This window comes from Triturus cristatus, chromosome 3_1 (genome assembly GCF_964204655.1).
Source record: "Triturus cristatus chromosome 3_1, aTriCri1.1, whole genome shotgun sequence".
Classification (NCBI taxonomy): domain Eukaryota; kingdom Metazoa; phylum Chordata; class Amphibia; order Caudata; family Salamandridae; genus Triturus; species Triturus cristatus.
In genome coordinates, this window is record NC_140583.1 from 346352414 (window position 1) to 346373678 (window position 21265).

Genomic DNA, 21265 nt, shown 5'->3' on the forward strand with positions numbered 1-21265 from the left:
GTTGTGGTCTTGTTTTGTTCGTTAAACTAAGCTCTATTTATTTAACCTGGATTATTTCTGAGTGGTGTTTTCACAGTTTTACTGTATTAAGTGTAGCACAAATACTTTACACGTTGCCTCTTAAGTTAAACCTGACTGCTCTGTGCCAAGCTACTAGGGGATGATCATAGGTTAATTTAGGGCGTGTATCTGACATACCCTGACTAGGGTGGTAGTCTCTATTTGGACTGGGTGCATATCTCTGCCAACAAGGGATACCGTCTCGAACATTGGTGAAGAGGACTTGTGTTTGTGCAGTTCCTTACAGTAATTTGGTGTACATTACCATCCACATATAGGACCAATTTGAATCAATTTTCTCTGATTGGCATTCTTTTACCACCCTCTCTGATTGGCATTCTTAATTTTTCAATTCTCCATGACTGACATTTTTTGCTTTTTCCTAAAATCATGTCTTTAACTGGAGGTTCCTTGTCTGCATCTGCAAAAATTGAGTTTGAGCTGGCCAAACTGAAGTGATACATAGTGGCCCAGGTCAAGGATTTCTGCAGGGAGCCAAGGATATCTGCAGGGAGTTAAGGCTTACGCTAAACAGCATCACCAGGAAGGTGCAGCTACAAAAGACATTAGTAGCCTGGTCGGAAACCCATGCTGCACTGAGTAAGAATCCAGAGGAGTATGAGGATGAAGAGGAACTGGATGAGGAGGATGAATTGAATCAAGGCTTGGATTGCTGCCTGTGGAGGAGGGGGGAAACATACTCTCAGGATTGGTGACTCTAACCTGGGCAGGGAGCAGTGTTGCATCTAAAGGCCTGTTCCCAGAGGAGTTAAGGTTGGCATTGGAGGAGAAGAAAATGATATGGGCTCAAGCTGGACATCAAAACCAGGAGGACTGAGTCCAGCCAAGATGGTGGCAACATTTCCTAAGTGTCCTCTGACAGGCGAGTACACATTCCCAAGGATTTGGTGTTGGATTTTGTGGTGGGGGACAACAGACGAGTGGCCTATACAATTGTTCTGCAGATGCACAGGGTCCCTGCGGAGGATTGGGGAGCCAGTCTGTAGGGGCACATACCTAGTGAGGGGAGGGAGACCCTGCTGGCCCTAGGGAGGGTGGGGGGTGACAGGATGAGGTCTCCCATTATGACAGAGGCCCTGATCAGGGGGTTTGGTCTGACCCCAGAGAGATACAGACAGTAATTCAGGGCTAGTCAGAAGCTTTCCCAACAAGCCTGGGTGAATACCATTTGCAGGGCACGGGATGGTTGGGAGTAGGCCAGTGAGGTAAAAGATTACCAGGGGCTGATATACTATTTAATTGCACAAGAGCACCTGGTCAGTCTTTGATTTCCAGATCTGCTCCAATACCTGATCCCAAGGAGGTTGCTAAAGAGGCGGACAGTTAGGTCAGCACCAGGGTCCATAAAACGGTATCATGGGGGGGGCTGAGAGATGGAGGGGTCACCACAAGGGAAGGCAGGGTCCTCAGCAGAAGAGGGGGACAAAAATAACAGCAAGGTATTCTCCAAAGGGCCACAAACTAGGTATGTGGATCAGGGATCCCATCCCCCTAAAGAAAAGCAGAAGAAGTGGTTCCCTGATAGTAAGTCTGCAGGGAAAGTGCCCCTGTAGTGCATTGAGTGTTAGCAGGAAGGGCACTTCAAGAGGATTCCAAGTGGACACAGCCATTGGGCAGTCACTGGGGTTGGCTAGTGTAGTGCTTAGGGAGGAGATGGTCCCAGATACTCTGGTGGAAGTAGTAAAGTTGACTCTAGTGTCCATGAGATGGTACATAGGACCTACATGCCTGAAAAAACTAAGAAGTAAAGTCAGTGACTACCTGCTCGTTCCAGAACCTCATATCACGCATGTCCAAGAGATAAGACACATGGCGCAGGTCATCTCTGATCACTCCCCGCTATGGGCCCAGCTAGATATTAGTCAGCATAGGGTGGGTAGAGTCGCCCCAATTAACCCCTGGCATCTCCGCAACCCAGAGGTCCGGAAATCACTGCTTACAGCAACAGACCTCTACTTCCAAGAAAATGAAGGCTCGGTGCAATCCCCCAGGTGATGTGGGAAGCATTCAAAGCAGTAATAAGGGGACACGCACTCTCCCAGATAGCAGGGGTGCGAAAAGAGAAAGTCAAGGCAGAAAATGATATGCTCCGGCTGGAGGAAGAACTAGGTGAGGGGATAACTCGAGAGAAACTCCATGTTCTGCAACTTAAAAGAGAGGACTATAAAGCAATAGTGAGCCAGAGCATTTGGGAGGGCGAAACAGGGCAGAATATACGATTTTGGGGACAAGGCAGGGAAACTGATAGCATGGCTTGATAAGAAAGAACTCGCGAGCAGGCTGGTACCAGAGCTGGTAGACAGTACAGGCCAGTCGATCACCAACCCCCAAGAAGTTGCAAATACGTTTGCAGCCCATTACAGTGAGACGTACCGCTCAAATACAGCATTCACCGAAAGCGATTCTCAACTGCTACTCATAACTCTTCCATCCCTCTCTATCGAAAACCTGAAACTGCTAGAAGATGACTTCTCCAATGACGAAATAGCTCAAGCAATTAGAAGTCTCCGATCAAGTAAAGCCTTGAGCCCTAACGGCCTATCAATTGAACTTTACAAACTTAAACCGGACAAACAAGCCCCAAACAAGCCCCATACATGCGTGCCATGTATGAGGAGAGCAAGAAGGTGGGGGCACGTCCACGAGACCAAAGGATTGCTACACTAATTACAATACATAAAGAGGGCCAGCCAAAGACCGAATGTGCCTCTTACAGGCCATTCTCCTTATTAAACGCGGAACCTAATCGGGCTTCATGCCCCAGCGTAACACCGCATTAAACTTGCGCAGAGTGCATGGAGTAATGGGGAGGGTGGCCACAATCAAGGACGCGGCAGTAATAGTTTCCTTAGAAACAATGGCATTCAACACTGTCGAATGACCTACCTTTTTGCAGTCCTCACAAAAATGGGATTCGGACATAGCTTCATCCAATGGGTCAGACCTCTTTACTCGGAACCCCTAGCCCAAGTAGTAGTCAACAACAAAAAGTACGAAGTGTTCAAGTTGAGTCGAAGAACTCGCCAGGGCTGCCCACAGTCGCCCCTCCTGTTTGCCCTGGTGCTGGAACCATTGGCATCATGTATTCGAAAGGATCCAGTGATATGGGGACTGCATTGGTCAGAAACCTGGGAAGACCGCATTTCAATGTAGGCGGATGACATTCTCCTGTTCTTGGCCTTCCCAAAAGCATCCCTTGGGAGTGTGTTAGACATTTTCGCAACCTTTGGCAGATACTCCGGCTATTCGATTAACTGGAGTAAGTCCATATTGTATGTCCTTAGTGGACCCTCACCTGCCCTCCCAAGGGGTTGCCCAATACAAACCACCACAGTGGGCTATAAGTATCTAGGCACTTTCGTCACAGCAGACCCTAAACGCCGGTTCGTCTAGAACCTGCTCCCACCCCTGCAGAGACTGAAGCGGGACACTGTAAGCTGGAAGACACTCTCGCTCTCTTGCTGGGGAGGGCGTCGCTCTTTAAAATATGTCCCTACCCCGCTTTCTACATGTGCTGCAAAATTCCCCTGACTTGGTTCCCGCAAGCTATTTTAGAGAGATTGAGAGTATGCAAAGAGACTTGTTGTGGAATGGGAAACCCTGTATAGCGCTAGCTAAACTCCACCTCAGCTGGTATGACGGAGGAATTGGCCTTCCAGACCTCAAAAAATACTACTGGGCAGCGCACCTTGCTGCCATCAACCACAGCACCTACCGACATGTAGACGATCCAGGCTAAGCCAGTGATAGGTGGCTGCTGCCGGAGGGAATTATAATAGAGTGTTGTACTCTAAACCCCAGCGACTTCCCCTGACAGAGCCGACTAAGCACTCAGTTTCAATCTGCAAATAGAAGCATGGGATGGGAACAGAAACTCACATTAGCGACCCCCCCGATGGGATACTGAATCACTAGGCAACTTGTGGACATCGAAGGAATTCGATAAATGGGACCCAATTGGTATCTCTAAAATAGGGGACCTCTGGGTGAAGGGAGAAGTTAAAACATTTATCTCCCTACAACAAGAATACGTCTTGGCCAACTCAGAACACTTCTGATACATGCAGGTCCGCCATGCACTACAGACGCAACTGCCAAAGGGTGTCACTCCTCCAGAATCCTTCCCCCTTGAGGACAGACTACTGGACGGCTACATGCCAACGAAAGCTATATCGTTGACATATAAAAACTGATCAACAACTCTATTGACCCGCTCCAGAACGCGAGAGAAAAATGGGAAAGAGATGGTGTAGTTCTGGATAATGAGGACTGGCGAGAGGCAGTGGGCTCCCCACGAGAAGTAGCCATTACAGCCAGGCTACGGCTCGTCCAACTCAAGATTCTGCAGAGAGTTAACATAACTGGGCTGTGTCTAGTGCGAATGGGAAGAGCGGAGAAGGGGGATTGCAGGAGATAATGTGGCCAGGAGGGGACATTTATGCATATACTGTGGGAATGTGAACAAATTCAGCAGTACTGGTGAAAAATACACAAGGTCCTCAGTGAGGTACTCACACTCACTATTCACCCGGAAGTAAAGAGATGCCTCCTGAACGTGTGGGCGCCCACAGACCTAAACAGTAAGCGCACTCTCTGGGTAACACTGGGCCTGATGATAGTGAAGAGAAACATCGCACAACTATGGGGAGCCACACACTCGCCCAAAATAGAGGCCTGGGAGGCGGACATGGACTGGTGCATGTTTAAGGAAAAGACAGTGTAAGTGGCACGGGGATGCCCCCGAAAATGGTCCTCCATCTGGAATGATTGGAATGTTTACCCCGCTCACCCCCCCCGAGCGTTCCCACACATGATGACCCTCCGTCGCCGTAAATGATGTAATAACTCACAAGTAATGACTCAGAAACCGATCAAACTTTAACTACAATGTACCTTTCAATTTCTTACTCCATGCTGTACTTTGTGTTGTCGTTGTTTTATGTTCAATAAAAAGAACTATAAAAAAAGATGTAAAGTCAGTGGGTCTCCATCAATGGGTAAAGGGTGGAGGCTGAGAGAGACACATGAGCTAGCATGACAACTGGCAGGTGTCATCTGGTGTCTTCAGAGCAGGTAGTCTCTAATGTGTTCCACCAGAGGGTTGTAGCTGACAACAGTGAGAGCCACTACCCTGTGGCTCTGGTTCCCTATGTTTTGTGCGGGTGGGGGAACCTCAGGTCTGCTGAAGGTAGCAGTGAGTCTGTCCATGCCTGTGGAGACTGCCTGCTGGGTAATAACTTGGAGCATAATGCCTGAAAGGTAGGTTGAGCTCGTGTCCCATGTGGAGATGTTGGGGTTGCATGAGTGTGTATGCCTGACCACACAGTTCATGGCAACCCGACAGGGTGGTCAAGAGGGCCTGGAGCCTGGAACAATAGCCCAGGTGCCTGCCAAAAAAGGAAAGGGCAAGGGGCATGGGAAAACCGCTCCTGATATTTCCATGGTCAGGGAGGAGACTAAACCTGAGGGGGGAGATCTGCAACCCACAGAGGGACGAAGTGGCCGAACCAGGGAACCAGTCTGAGCTGACTAATTGGTAGCGGGAAGGGGGTACCACCATCAGGAGGTTCTGAAGGGCGCAGACGGAATGCCCTTCTCTTGCTGGCTTGTGGCAGCCGGCTGAGACCCAGGCGGCTGGTGACACCTCTGGCAAGCACCTGGTAAACTGAAAAATAGTCTCCTGTATAATGAGCCTCAGATTCTTGAGCCTAGTGGAACACGTGTGTTTGTGGTCCCCAAGTGCTACAGGCCGCTCCTACTGGGTCTGGCTCAGGATGTGCCACTGGCTGGTCATTTGGGGCAAGAAAAGACCTTTGACAGCTTGTCACCCGGTTTTATTGGCCTCACATGAGGAAGGGCCCGGATGCGTACTGTAGGCCCTGTTCTACCTGGCAGGCAAGTGGCAAAACAGGGGGGAGTGCAAACTTCCCCTGCAACCTTTTCCTGTCGTTAGCAAGCCCTGTGAGAAGGTGGGAATTGACAGCAGTGGGCCTCTAGACCTCAAGGCAGCCATTCGCAACAGATTCATTCTGGTCTTGGTGGACCTAGCCACCCTGTACCCGGAAGCTATTCCCGAGGATGGTGATTTCACCTGTTGTGACAAGGGCAATAATGGGAATTTTTACCTGTGTAGGTTTCCCCAAGGAGGTGGTATCTGACCAGGGTACCAACTTCATGTCTTACTACATGAAGGTCTTCTGGGAGGAGTGTGGGGTGACCTACAAGTTCACCACTCCTTACTACCCTCAAACCAATGGGTTGATTGAGAGGTTCAACCGAACCCTGAAAGGCAAGATTATGGATCGGTCAGACACCATGAGGCATAAGTGGGACATCCTCCTGCCATTCCTTTTGTTTGCATAGAGGGAGGTACCACAGCAGTAGGTTAGTTATAGCCCCTTTGAATGTCTGTATGGGCGCCCCAAAAAAAACAAAATGTTGCCAGCAACATGCTGGCCCTTCGCAACCAAACAGCTCACTTCCGGAAGCTCACCGATGAGGATATGGAAGCTAGCCAGGAGAACATGAAATGCTGGTTCTACCAGAATGATACCTTGGTGGAGTTTCAGCTTGGCCAAAAAGTGTGTGTAATGGAGCCCGTGGAGCCTCGTGCTCTGCAAGACCGCTGGTCTGAGCCCTATGAGGTAAAGGAGCGCAAGATCAAGGTTACCAACTTGATGGACCTAAGGGCTAGGGATGGCTCCTCCATAATGGCGGAGAAGCATCAACCCACTCGTCAGTCAGTCACACAAAAATAAAATGATAATAAAACAATATCATTATATTTTTTTGCGGTGGCTCTGGCATACTTGTGCAGGGCGGGCCGGTCTGGGCCATGACAGGGAGGTGTGGTGGGCACTTAGAAGTGCACATGTCAGTTTGGCCTGCAGACCGAATAGACATGCGCACTTCTATTTCTCCAACCCAGTTGTGTTGCACACCCGAGTTGGAGAAAAGCAGCACGCTCCCGGGCACTGTCTGAGTGGTAGACCAGGCTGCTCAGACTAATCCTGGCCCTGCTCTCATAGCACGAGAGCAGCGTCTGGATTGGGTAGGGAGCCTGAGCTTTCCCAGTGACTGCTGGGAGAGAAGCACCGAGGTGGCAGTAGGCTGCGGTGGCAGAGGTAGGTACTTATTTTGATTATTATTTTTTCCTAAATTCCCCCCGCCACCCTCTTCATCCCCCTCTTCTGTTTTGCAGCGGCAGCCACTCCTCAGGACTCCTTGGCTCCCTTTGAGGGTCTTGCAAGTGAACCGCCTCAAGCTCCACTTTGAGAGGCCTGTGATTACCAAAAAGCAGGATGAGTCACTGGAGGGTATCAGCCTCTCCCCTACACTGACCCTAGATCAACAGACTGCCGCCGGTTGCTGGGGCAATTTGCCTCTCTCTTCTCACTTACCCAAGGGATTACTACATGGTGCACCCATGATGTTGACACTACCGACAGCCCACCTGAAAAAAAGAAAATGTACAGGTTGTCTGATAAAGTGAGGGCTAAGATTGAGGTGGAGCTCTCTAAATGTTGGCATTTAGAGGATTATTGAGCCGTCCGACAGTCCTCGCTCCAGCCCAGTGGTGCTGGTCCCAGAGGTTGCCCCTCCAGGTGTCACACCTGAACTTCGGTTCCCCGTCCCCAGATTTGATGAGCTTAGTGATCCGCTTACAACGGTCAAGTTCCTCAGCACGTTTGACCTACCGTCTGGGTACCGGCAGACGGCCTTGACGGAGGGGACAAAAGAGAGGTCTGTGTTCCTCACACTGGAAAGGTACTTCCAGTTCTGGGTCAGGCCCCTTGGGTTAAAGAACACCCCTACTACCTTTCAGAGGTTGGTCAAACAGGTCCTGACTGGGTTGGAGAATTTCAGTACCACCTACTTAGACAACATCTTCAGCTTGGAGGACCACCCGAGTCACCTCAAGAAGTGCTTCAGGCTCTGCAGATGGCAGGCCCGACTATCAAGGCCAGTAAAAGCCAGATAGGGCAGGGATCCATGGTCTACTTCGGTCACCAAAATCGAGACAATTCTGGTTTTGGGCACCCCCCCAAGACCCAGATATAGGAGAGAGCCTTTTTTGGGCCTCACTGATCACTATAGGAGATTCATCAAGTGGTATGGCACCATTGTTGCCCCCATGACAGGGCTGACTACTGGGAAACAGCCACATCAAGTGATCTGGACGGAGGCGTGTCAGAAACCTTTTGATATCCTGAAGGAGGCCATGTGCATAGCACCTCTGCTCAAGGCCCCTGACTTCTCCCAGAAATGTATTGTCCAGACAGATGCCTCAGAGCATGGTGCAGGGGCTGTACTATTGCAGCTAAATGCAGAGGGCCTGGACCAACTTGTAGCCTTCAAGAGCAGGACGTTACTTCCCAGGAAACAGAGATGGAGGGCAATAGATGGATGCCTTTATTGTGGTTTGGACGCTGAAGAAGCTAAGGCCGTACCTGTTTGGTACTCACTTCCGCGTTCAGACAGACCACAGGCCCCTCAGATGGTTAATGCAGAAGAGGAGCGAGAGTCCCAAACTGTTGAGGTGGCCCATCTCCCTACAGGGAATGGACTTTGCACCGTCCTGGAACAGACCACGCCAATGCTGATGGTCTCTCCAGGTTTATCTGCCTTAGTGATTATGGGCACTTTACCACTGCTGACCAGTGCTTAAGGGCAGGTTCTCTTTCTCTATAACAAGGTACCATTGTCCTATCCACAATTGGCATATTTAATTTACTTATAAGTCCCTAATATAAAGTGAACTACCTATGGCCAGGGCACTCACTGGCCAAATAATGTAAAATAATGTAAAAAAAGAAGTTTATTTTAAATGACGCGATTGGGAATTTTATAGCAATAAGCTATGAGATAGAAAATGGCAGACTGGTGCAAGCAGCATACAGCTACGGCCTGACACTACAGAGGAACAGTCATTCTCAAATTCCTGCTAAGGATACATATAATAGTGCCACTGTCCGGGCTAACCTGAAGACATGCAAGAGGTGCCATTGGAAAGCTGACAGCAGAGCAAAGAAACATATTGTGCGAGTGTCGACCCTTTGACAAGTGACAGTCAAAATTTAACGGTTGGTATGCTGGACCAGGTCCAACAGAATTATTGGGCCAATACCCAAAGAAAGAAGGGAGGAACAGCACAGCAAGTTTATTAACTGGTTCTGGTCCGGACTACAAAGCCTACCAATGCCCTGGAAGAGAAATACTGGCTTCTCAATACATCAATCATATCTTTATTCAAATTAACATTTAAAATCATAAATGAACACAATACAATGCATCATATAGAATAAGATACAATAAAAGCTAATAACAAGTATGTAAAACTTGATTCTGCAAATTTATCCCGGGGAATCAAGTCTCCGAACAATAAAAACAACTACAAGTGCATTTCTCAAAAGGAGAAAGCCTCCACAGACGTGAGGGCAACGAGTCCAGTAACTGACATCCTAGGCTCTCCTCAACCCCCCAAACATTTCCTATTTCTTAATGACATATTAAGAAAACAACACACACACTGTAACAAACATCCAGACTGCCCAGCAACTACAAAAACAATAAACAATCTTTACCTTTCTGAAAGGCAAGCAGTTTCAAAATGTGTTTCAGACAGCACAAAGAAAAAGGTCTGTAGAATTTATGAAAAAACTAAATGCAACTCTGATTGTTCAGCCGACCCATCACAAGGACTGGCTGGAAATCTGCTCACCCAAAGCTTTATCACATCAGAGAAACACAAAATACTGCATACTGTGCCTGCCCTAAATCTGAAGAGAAGAGACCTTTCCCACTGTGAAAGTTCCAGATGCAAATAAACTACCACCTCTCCCGATGCTATAAAATAATATAATACTCACGATATAGCACTTACTAAAAACCCCCTCAATTCTTTGGGAGATACAAAACTCTGCATGAATAGACTTCACTAATCTCTTTTAAAATTAAAGGTGTTCAGGTAAAGGTAAATATTTTGGGGCGGCCAATGTCATTAAGAGCCTTTCTGGCATGTTTCAACCAAGGAATTGAGAGACCCTTGTCCAAACTAAAACAATCTAAAATAACATGCCTAATGCAAATGTAACTTTGAGTGCAAAATAAAATGGGAGCTAGTTGGCAGAAGATTCAGAATTCGTCTGCATATCAAATTTCCTTCCACCTGAATGGGGGAGGCAATATGAAACCCCCACACCCTAGCTGCCAAGAGCCCGCCGTGTCGAAGGTAATAGCAAGGTAACTGATATTCTGCACAGAAATCAGAGACTGATTTATAATCCATAGGGACCTCAAATTCGTCTTTCCAGGGCCGGACGCCATTAAGTGGGTTTTCCCATAATTGGTTGACAAGTCTAAACTACCTATAAATGAAATGATGGACTCAGCCAAAATTCGTAGAGCAATGGAAGTCTGTGCCATTAAAACAGCAGCATCATCAGCAAAGAACAATACCGGGACAAGTGCATTAGTAATTTTCACCACTTCGCTCGTAGCTTAAGTGGAAGCCAAAATGCACACCTGATGCACCCCGCTATCGAAAGGGAAAATATCCGCGGTTTCCCCTGCACTGCTGTAACAAACCTTGGCCCCAACGTTTTCATGCAGTGGATGCAAGAAATGCACCAGAGGAACTTCCACTCCTTGATCTAACAAAGTCAGCCATAGCTTAGCCCAATTCACACAATCAAAAGCAGTGGATAAATTCATGAAGGACAGGTACAGTGGACAGCGCCTAGCGATGGTATACTGCCCACAATCAAGTGGTGTTTTAGACACGGTTTTACTGTAGCAAGCCCCAGGCGAAAACCATACTGACACAATGATAAAATATTGTAAAGACTAAGCGAGGACTGTAAACCGTTAAAAATGACCCTTCCCAGAATTTGTATTGCGTTATCAATAAGAAAAATCAGCCAATGACACCTGGGTGACCCAGAGTCCCCTTTTGTTAGAAACTGGAACAATTATGGATTGTGCCCAAGAGCTCCGAATCCTACTGCATAGAGAACTTTTAAACAGATTTGTAAGCAAAGGACCCCAAACCTCAATATTACACTTAAGTAGGTCAATAGGTATTCCGTCTGTCCGGGAGCTTTACCACCTGAACTATGCCTGATAGCTCCCGCCACTTCCTCTAAGGAAGTCTGGAGTTGGGGAGGGTTTCGTAAACAGGCCCGTAGCAAATCATTACAAGTCTTGTCTTCAGATATCTGATAAATGGAGGTAAAGTGCTTAATCCACTCCTTACCAGGTATATTACAGACTAAGAGATGGCTAGGTAAAGTGTCCCTCCGGCGAAACCGGTTAACTTCATTTCAGAACATTTTGCTATTGTTCCACAAAGCTGCAGATACCAACCGTTCTCAGTCCCTATTGTTCAAACAGTTCTCCCTATCCTTAATGATTAGTTGGTATACCCTCCTGGCCTCCTGCACCTCCCAAACATCTCTTAGGCATTGAGAGAGAGCCCTACTTAAATGGCGGTTTGCCGCAGAGCAAAGCCCGTCAAACCAACATTGGCTACCTTGGGCTCGCTGGAGGGGTTTCAATAAATCGCTCTTGATACTTGTACATAAATATTGATAGCAATCAAATAAAGCTTCTCCTGTATTTTCCCCATAAAAATTGACATGTTTTTTAGGAAGGAGACTATGCGTAGCCTTTGGGTACCCTACCGACCAAACCAATCTAAGCCCATCTCTTGAGTGTTGGTTCATCTCAGTGGAAACTAAGGAGGTGTGTCCTTTCACAGAGGAAGAACCCCTTCTATACACAGTGGGCGATGATCCCCCATTGGGTCTCCAATATTGCACACCTGGAAAGCCACTAAAAAAACTTTGTTGGGGCCAATTATAATTAAGGCTCACTTTTTTCAGTTTTTATTGATTTTTACAGGTAAATACAGACAGAAAACATTCATTTTCTTGTCTGTTTTTTTTTTTTAAATGTGGATAAAAACGGAATTTAAGTTGCTTTTTGAGTGATTCTAAAGACCTTCTACCATGACTGTCTACCATGACTGCCAGGCCAATAGACGTGTGGATTGATAGATAAGGGAGTTAAAAAAGAAAGGAATTTTAGTGAAGAGGCTTTGACAGCAGTAGATATGCACAAGGTTGATACTGAAATGTGCATATTTTAATATAAGTGCACTGATTTATCTTTCTGCAGGTGTTCACAGCACTGAAATCTGGCAGACTTTCAAGCATGAGTGCATATTTATCAGTTAAATAAATGTGGAAATATCCTTCTTGTAGCTTAAATTTTACACGAAACCCCAAATAAATATGGATAAATACAGAAAAAATTAGCAAAAAATAAATATGGATAAATACAGACGGAAATGGCAAAAAATAAATACCATAAAACCGAAAGCCCTAATTATAATCAATAATGAACACACCACTACCTCCACCTCAACCCCCAATGAAGGTATACTCGGATCATCACACTGGAAGAGATTGATTAAATCCACGAGGTAGTTTGAGGCTAGAAAGTTCCTCGGCTTTCTCCCTCTAATATCACTGTAGCCAACTCCTCCAGCTGGTTCCCCAATTTGGCATTAAAATCTCTGCATAGAAAACATTTAGGTAAGCAAGTGGCACCAGATCCAATTGATTTCGAACTCGATATAAAATTAAACAATCCCTTAAAAAGATAATAAAAAGGAGTTGGTAAAATCGTTATTTTTAATTTTGATATAGGGCGAACTAGACCCGAAGGTATGAGATTGCTCTACATTAGCACAAGTTGCATTACAGACGGACAGATTCATTTTTGTGAGGCAAACAGAGATTAAGTGATTTGCCCATAATCACAGAATGTTAAGGGTCTCAGCCGAGGCTCGAACCCAGTTCCCCAGCTCAGAGGTCAACCGCTCTAGCCATTAGGCCACAGCCTCTCTCCATATTAAAAACATTTACTAAAGAGAAATAAAAGGAGCCTGCACTATCTTTGATAAATACTGCCTGGTACACGAGTGTTCTAAAGAACAACTAGAGCGCTAACAGTCCTACTTATGACAAACGTATGGCACACCTGAAGCCATCTTGGTTGGAATAAAGTGGTAATTCTTAAAATATTTAATTTAAAAAGGAACAAAATTAGGGGGGTTCATTTTGCCATAGAAAGTATGATTAGTGCTGCAGAAAGAAAAATTAGGGCACATTTTGACTGCCTTCTCAAATCCTCTTCCATTTCATTAAAAAATTCTGACATGCAGACTGAAACATGCACTTTCAATACCAGCAGCAGACTTCCCTGGTGAGCAGTAGCTTTACTACAGTGATCTAATAAGCAACTAGAGTGCTAACATTCTGAATTTATGGCAAATGTGTGACACATCTGAATGCCTTCTTGCTGGAATCAAAGTAAAAACCTGAAAGTATTTCCTACTGAGGAGACTGTAGTAAATGAGTAAATTAGGAAACATCATAACAAATAAGTCTCCCAAAATGGCCACCAGAGGCAAAAGAGCCCAAATGTAGCCCAAATATTACCAAGATGTAGCCCAAGTATAGCCCAATGACAGAATGTCCCAGAGTGTTCTAAAGAACAACTAGAGCGCTAACAGTCTTACTTATGACAAAAGTATGGCACACCTGAAGCCATCTTGATTGGAATAAAGTGGTAACACTTAAAACATTTAATTTACAAAAGGAACAAAATGAGGGGGTTCATTTTGCCATAGAAATTATGATTAGTTCTGCAGAAAGAAAAATTAGGGCACATTTTGACTTCTCAAATCCGCTTCTATTTCATAAAAAAATTCTGACCTGCAGACTGAAACATGCGCTTTTAATACCAGCAGCAGAATTGCGTGGTGAGCAGTAGCTTTACTACAGTGATCTAATGAGCAACTAGAGTACTAACATTCAGATTTTATGGCAAATGTGTGACATATCTGAATACCTTCTTGATGGAATCAAAGTAAAAAACTGAAAGCATTTCCTACTGAGGAGACTGCAGTAGATGAGGAAATTAGGAAACTTCATAACAAATAAATCTCCCAAGATGGCCACCAGAGACAAAAGAGCCCAAATGCAGCACAAATATCACCCAGATGTAGCCCACATGTAGCCCAATGACAGAAGTGTGCAAACACTTATTTTTTGTGTATTTGCAGTTTTATATAGTGCAGACTTGTCAGGTACTGGAGTGCTTTACATGAGCATTGGTTACATCACACAAGATCAAATTAATTTTGGTTGTAGACATGGGGAGATTAAGTGATTTGACCAGAATCACAGAATGTTGAGCTGAAGCAGAAACTCAAACCTGGTTCCCCAGTTGCAAAGTCTGCCGCTCTGGAAGTAACACCACATCCTCTCCCCTAGGTGCAACATTTAATCAAGTGGTCAACTGGATAAAAAAACAAAGATTACAAATAATTTAAAAGTTCTTTGTCGCTATTTGAAAACTCAGAAAATATGTCCTCATTTTAGTTTTTTAGAGTACTAACCATAATTCTGATGCAAATAAGACCCTCTCATATATGTAATTTCTAAAGGAAATGCTCTAGGTATTACAGTTTTGATTACATCAAGATGATGTCAGGCGTTCCACACTTTTGTAATAAATATAGAATGTTAGCAATCTAGTTGTTCATTGGGATACTGTTGAGAGGCAGAGGCCAGGGGCACGGACTCTGAAAATTGAAGGCAGGTAGGAGAGTGCAGATGCAAAAATGTGACCACGCTGGGCAGGCAGGAAGGGCAGTGGCAGCACAACAGACTATGGAGGGCAGTGGTAAGGGGGGCAGGGGCAACAATACAGGACTGGCAAGAGAGGCTGTGGCAATATAATAGACCATTGTGGGCAGAAGGAAGAGGCAGTGGTAGTACAACCATACATGCCAACAGACACGTTTTAGCCAGGAAACGTCCAATGTTTTTAAGCTCAAATGGGCTTTATTTGATCTGTCTCCTATCTACAATCTCCTCTTTTTCAATGCAAGTCAAAGGGGAAAATCAATACCCCAGTTTTTTTTCAAAATCTTCCTCTTACCAAGTTCAAAATGTTCGCAAGTATGGTACATTGGATCATGGTAGGCAGGAGGAATTGGGCTAGGGACATGGACTTGGATAACAAAGGACAGGAGGGACATGGAGAGGTGCACCAAACTGACCCTACAGGGCAGGCATCAGGGTTTGCAGCAGCACAATATACCTCGCAGCGCATGCGGGACGGGAGTGCATCACAACAATCCATAGAAAGCAATAGGGAGGGGACAGGACCATGCACATGGACAACAGAGAACAGAGGGGAAAGAGGCAATGGTAGCTAGCTGACCATAATGGACAGACAGGAGAGAAAGCTGCAGCATAATAGACCATAAAGGGCAGGAGGGACGGATCAGGGGCATTACAATGGAACAGACAAGCCAGGAGGGAGGGAATAGGGGTCTGCACATGTTACCAGAGGGCTGGGGGCAGGGGGCAGGGGGCAGGGCAGGAGCAGCAAGATGACCATGGAGGTCAGGCAGGATGGGCACTAGAAACAAGACACCATGGAGAGCAACAGTGAGACTATGATGGCATACACACAGACCATGGAGGGAAGGTGGGAGGGGGTCAGGGGCAGGTACCTGACCACACAGGGAAGGTGGGAGGGGCCATGGCAGCACAAAACACCATGCATGGCAAGCAGGAGGGTTAGTGGCAGCACAATGGCTATGATGGGCAAGAAGGAGGGTGCAGGGGCATGCACAAAGGACCATGAAGGATAGAAGGGAGGGTCAGGACCTGGGCAGACAAGAGAGTTCAGGGGAAGGGGCCTCACAACAGACCGTGCGGGGCAGGCAGGAGGAGCAGTTGCAGCACAACAGACCAGGGAGGACAGAAGGGTGTGGCAGTAAAATGGACCATGGAGGACAGGAGGAAGGAGATAGGGGCATGGCATGTGGACAGGCAGGGTGGAGGTGGCAGGGACAGGTTACAGTCATCTGACAATGCTAGGCAGGTGGGAGGGGAGTGGCAGCTCAACAGAACACTCAGAGTAGATAGGAGAGGCAGGTCAATGGAACATGGTGGGCAAAAAGGATGGAGCAGGGGCATGCACAAAGACATCGGAGGGAAGGGGGAAGGAGAATAGGGGCAGCAAGCTAAGCACAGAGGCTAAGCAGGAGGTCAATGATGGGCCATAGAATTGGGCAATGGAGGGCAGGAGGAGTGGACTGGTACATCATGCTAAATGGAGGGCAGTGGCAGCACATCAGACCATGCATGGCAGGAGGGAGGAGGCTAGTCCATGGATTCAGACAACAGAGGATAGGGAGGAGGTGGATGGGGCAGCAAGCTAACTGTTCAGAGAAGGTGGGTATTACGAACTTTATTGTTTTTAAAATGTGTGTCTGTGCGAACTACTTAAAATATGAACAAGTATGCAGCATAATCTCACTATTATTAAGGAAGAAGAGGACGTTTGTGACTGTGACTCCGGGCTCACTTGGCAGAAACACCCCCTGACCCTCCACAACCCATCGCAAAATGTAATGCCCGTGAAAAGGGTAGGTGGACACAGTGTTATATAGAACATAGTCCTGAGAGCACGATTGAAAATGAAAACTAGATATAGTGTATGGTATAAACTATGCACCAAAAAGTGTGATATAAGATGAACAGGGGCGTGAAATATAATATGCAATACATTGTGCGCAATGACAGATTCATTGGGGGACGCGAGATAGCACAGGCACTAGCGCGTGCTATGCGATATGCGCCTTGGAGTGTAATATGCACATGGCAGTGTTGTGTAACCTAACTAGTCTCTAAAGTTGTAATATAAAATATGTGCTGGGGAGTGTAACGTTGCATATGCATGTGACAAAGATATGGATCCCAGATTGTAATATGTATGGCATAGCACTGTGCGTTATAACATAGGCATCGAGGAAGGCACGTTAGATGGGGCAATATAACCCGTGCGAGGGCAAATGTGGCATGACATATTCACGGGGTGGTGTTATAGTGCACATGGGCTAGAGAGTGTCATAGCATACGCACTAGCTGGTGGAATACAACACAGAGGTGTGAGGCACTCGGCGGGCACTGGTGGGTGTAACACAGCATTGGGCTCAGCCAGGAGCACGCTGTGACTCTCAAGTGAGGTTCGTCTCCTTTCCAGAGAGTAAAGTAAAAAGTATTACACATCCGGCGGTGGATGTGTGTTTTATTACCCGTGAGGGGGGTTTCTTGCATAGTTTGGTCGAATTTTTGTCGAATCCCCTTTGAATGGCTTGGTGTGCGTGTATATTAAATGTGCCCGTCAATAGCTACCCATGTTTGTATAAATAAACGACAAGGGTGTCTACTTGGAGAGTACCCACCGGCGGGGGCGCCGGGATTAGGCACGGTAGGGCGTCAGACATGTCAGAGCTTCACTAGCGGTGTAAATATATTCCACGTGGATTCATTGTATGCATAGTTGCCTTTTAATGAATATCACGCAAATAGTCATGGGGATGGGTACATACGGTTTGTCCAGCATGTCCTAGGTTTTTCTATAAATATATATATTTTTAAAAATAATAAAAAACAAAGGCCGGCCCCGGGGATGGGGTCCCCGGGGCCATAAGTGGCCTGAGGAGGGGGGCAACGCAGCCCCCTCCTAAAGAATTTTTTTTAAAAAAAGGCCATGACCCGGGGGTTGGGGTCCCCGGGGCCGATTAAGGCCTTGGGAGGGCCAAATTTATTTTTTTCAACAAAAAAAATTAGGGTGCAGGCCCTGGGGGATGGGGTACCCAGGGCCAGTAAATTAGAAAAAGAAGGGGGGCCACACAGCCCTCCTTCTTAAAAAAATAAAATAAATAAAAGACTGGCATCGCGCCGGAGGCCACGCCCCCTCCTTGCAGCACTCTGCAAACGCGCCCCCTGGCCAGTTGTAAGTTGGGGAATTAATTCCCCTTCAATACTGAGGGTCCCTGAGGGCCAACTAGCCCAACAGGTATCTCCAGTATGCGCCAGGGAGCTGCGTTGCAGACAGGTGTTCTGAGGCCACGCCCCTTTTTACACCTCTATACAACGCAGCACTGTGGCGCTTACTGGAGGTACCTAGTGGGCTAGTTTGACCCTAGGGACCCTTAGGATTCAAGGGGACTTAATCTCTCAACTTAGAACGGCCACAGGGCGCGTTTACACAGTGGTGAAGGGAGGGGACGGGGCCTGAGGTGACGTGTGCAAACACGCCCTGTGGCGCGTTTTAAGAGGTAGTTTTAATCCCCTGCCCTATTATATACTAGGGGCTTACAGAGGAGGTCATGCTGATCACTGGGGGACCCCAACGCATAGTGTTCCCTAGTGTATGTAGGTGTTTTCACTGTATTCTGAGTGTCTTTTAACATAACACTGGCTCTAGGACTGGTTAGTCAGACTCAGTTACCACCAGTATCCGTCTGAAAAAGTTGAGGGTACAGGATGATTTTGCAACAAGGCTTCTTTCTGCTTTTCTGTTTGTTCTTTCTGCACGTTATCCTTCTTCCTGCACTTTTCTTCGTCTTTGAGGACTTCTGTTGCTTCTTTCTGCATTTCTTTCTTCACATGTCCTATCTCTGTAGGCATAGTTAGAAATTAGCATTTAAAAAAACCTTTGAAATTCACTGAAAAAACCATAGGTTTCAGGGGCGTTATAGTTAGCTGGACTTTTCACTCATACGAAACCATTGAAATTTCCCCGTTCTAGTTAGTTGAGCTAACTATAACTCACGCGCCCGCAATGCACTGCTGATGACGTCACATATTACATCACTCATGACATGGTCAGTGACATCACTCATGACATCACTGCTGACATCTCAAATAACATCACTGATGACATCATCCTTGTGATAGAGTGGCAGACCTCGTCTCCCCCTAATATAACCTTTGAGACACACATTCAAAAATAGAAACTAAAATCTTCAAAACAATGGACATACCAATATCAGTTACAACAACCTATTCAGTAATTCTAAGATCCACATACACATCCACTCATTCACCAACAGTCCTATACAGTCACTCATACATGTACTCACTCATCATATGTACTCATACACCTATACATCCCGTTACACAACGCCACTCATCCATAGAGTTACTCACACACATAGTCACTCATGCTAATAAAGAATCAAACATCCATTTACTTGCATATACAGTTATACACACACCACCACACTTACTTCTACATAAACTTACACATACTTAGTCTTTTTAACAATCACTTATAGAAACACATACTTATTCATACAGGAACTCTTTCTCACTCTCACATATACTCACTTATATACACCAATTGTCACATATACTAGTTTAAAACATATGTAGTTAGTCATAAAGACACTATTGAGACAGTCATTCACTCACTAACACTCCCATGCACACACTCATCCACCCATACAGTCCTGCACATATGCTGTCTTCAACACATACAAACAGTGAGTCACTCATTCATGCACCTATGCACTACGTAATACCCCCCACGAACCATACAGACACTCACATTGATACTCAAAAAACCAACTAATAACCTATATAGACACTCATGTAGCTACTCACCAACCCATGCAGCCACTTATACACAAAGTGAGAGACTGATACAGATATTTACATATTTAAACATTACTCACTAAGCCATGTATTCACTAAGATACACTTAATCAGTCAGTTATACAATCAATTTTTCAAAAACAAATCATCCATTTAGACACTTATATACCGATTTATTCTTCCATCTACCTTGAGATATACATATATAAAACATATGTAATTTTCAGAAAAACACACATTCACTGGATGATGTCATCAGTGATCTCATCAGTGATGTCATTTGAGATGTCATCAGTGATGTCACTGACCATGTCATGAGTAATGTAATATGTGACGTCATCAGTAGTGCATTGCGGGCGCGCGAGTTATAGTTAGCTGAACTAACCATAACGGGGGAATTTCAATGGTTTTGTATGAGTGAAAAGTCCAGCTAACTATAACGCCCCTGAAACCTATGGTTTTTTCAGTGAATATATATATATATATATATAATATTCTGAAGTGATATAGAGAGATGTGTTCTGTTGCTGATTAAAACCAAACAAATACACCAAAGGAAACCTGCACATGAAAATGCCATACTGAAAAACAACTGTTTGTGTGTTCTTCTAGATTTTTACCACAAACGTGAAGATTATAGAAACTGTACAAACAAACCCAATCCCTTGAGCTCCATGGGCTTTTATCTAGGAAAACACTGTGCAGGTCTCCTCATTCCATAGTGCAGTATTATCTTACCTAACTCCAGTTGCCACTTCATATGGTGTTGTTTTCCAAGATTGACCTCCAATTACATTTCCGTTCACCAGGGTGATTTTAATAGGTTTGCTCAGATTTGCTGCTCTGTGGGCTTGCAGGGCATCATGTTCCTTCTTCAACGTTTCATAAAGCTTTAGTCTATTTCCTATGTAGCCAGGAGTGCCCTATACATATGTAAACATACACAGAAAATAAATTTCCATTGCCAATGATCAAAAAGTAATTTACAAACTGCGAAAAACAAAAAGTTATCAAAACCCATGTAGAACTTTTCATGCGAGTTTGAGCATCTTTAATAAGATATAAGGCCAAACAAAGACTAGCATCTCTTTCAAAACGAATACATAACAATCTTTTCCCATCATCCATATTATTTACATTCTTTGCATATTGAATTAGGCTTTTGTAAAACATCCTTTATTTAGCCCGTTGACGAGATAGGACAAACAAGCTTTCCCTAGTTATACTCTTAATTTTGTGTAACAGTGCTTGCGACGTGCTGAATATTTTTGTATTGTATAAAACTACCGACTTAGAACACAAAACACCTAGCACTAGTTACTCCACCTGCAAGCATCATTAGTGTCACTCCTTTTTAGGTCTTGCCTAGTGATGTAGCGCATGCGTTGCTCGCCTTGGCGAGACATATTGTCGTCGTTTTTTTCTGCTGAAGGGGGACAGGTGATGTGCACGCGTACGGACAGAAGATGTGCACTCCGTACGCGTGCACATCTCCTGCCCCCGCGTAGGGCTAGCGTTTCAACACAGCGCGTTTTCACTTTCCCTCCCTCCCTTCCCCTGTCCTCCTAGCTAGTTTCAGTGTTGGAGGACGGGGGGAGGGAGGGAGGGAAAGTAAAAGCGTGCTGTGTTGAAATGCCAGCCCTACGCCGCTC

At 45.7% G+C, this 21265-nt stretch overlaps 1 protein-coding gene across 1 annotated transcript in view; it reads right to left on the minus strand.

The window, feature by feature from the left end:
* The window catches only part of LOC146860237 (threonine--tRNA ligase 1, cytoplasmic-like), a 177998-nt gene that overhangs the window by 141795 nt on the left and 14938 nt on the right, over nucleotides 1-21265 (minus strand). The window contains exon 3 of the mRNA XM_085644066.1: nucleotides 20352-20536. Within this exon, the coding sequence (XP_085500192.1) occupies nucleotides 20352-20536 (185 nt within the window). The remainder of the gene's footprint in view (nucleotides 1-20351; nucleotides 20537-21265) is intronic.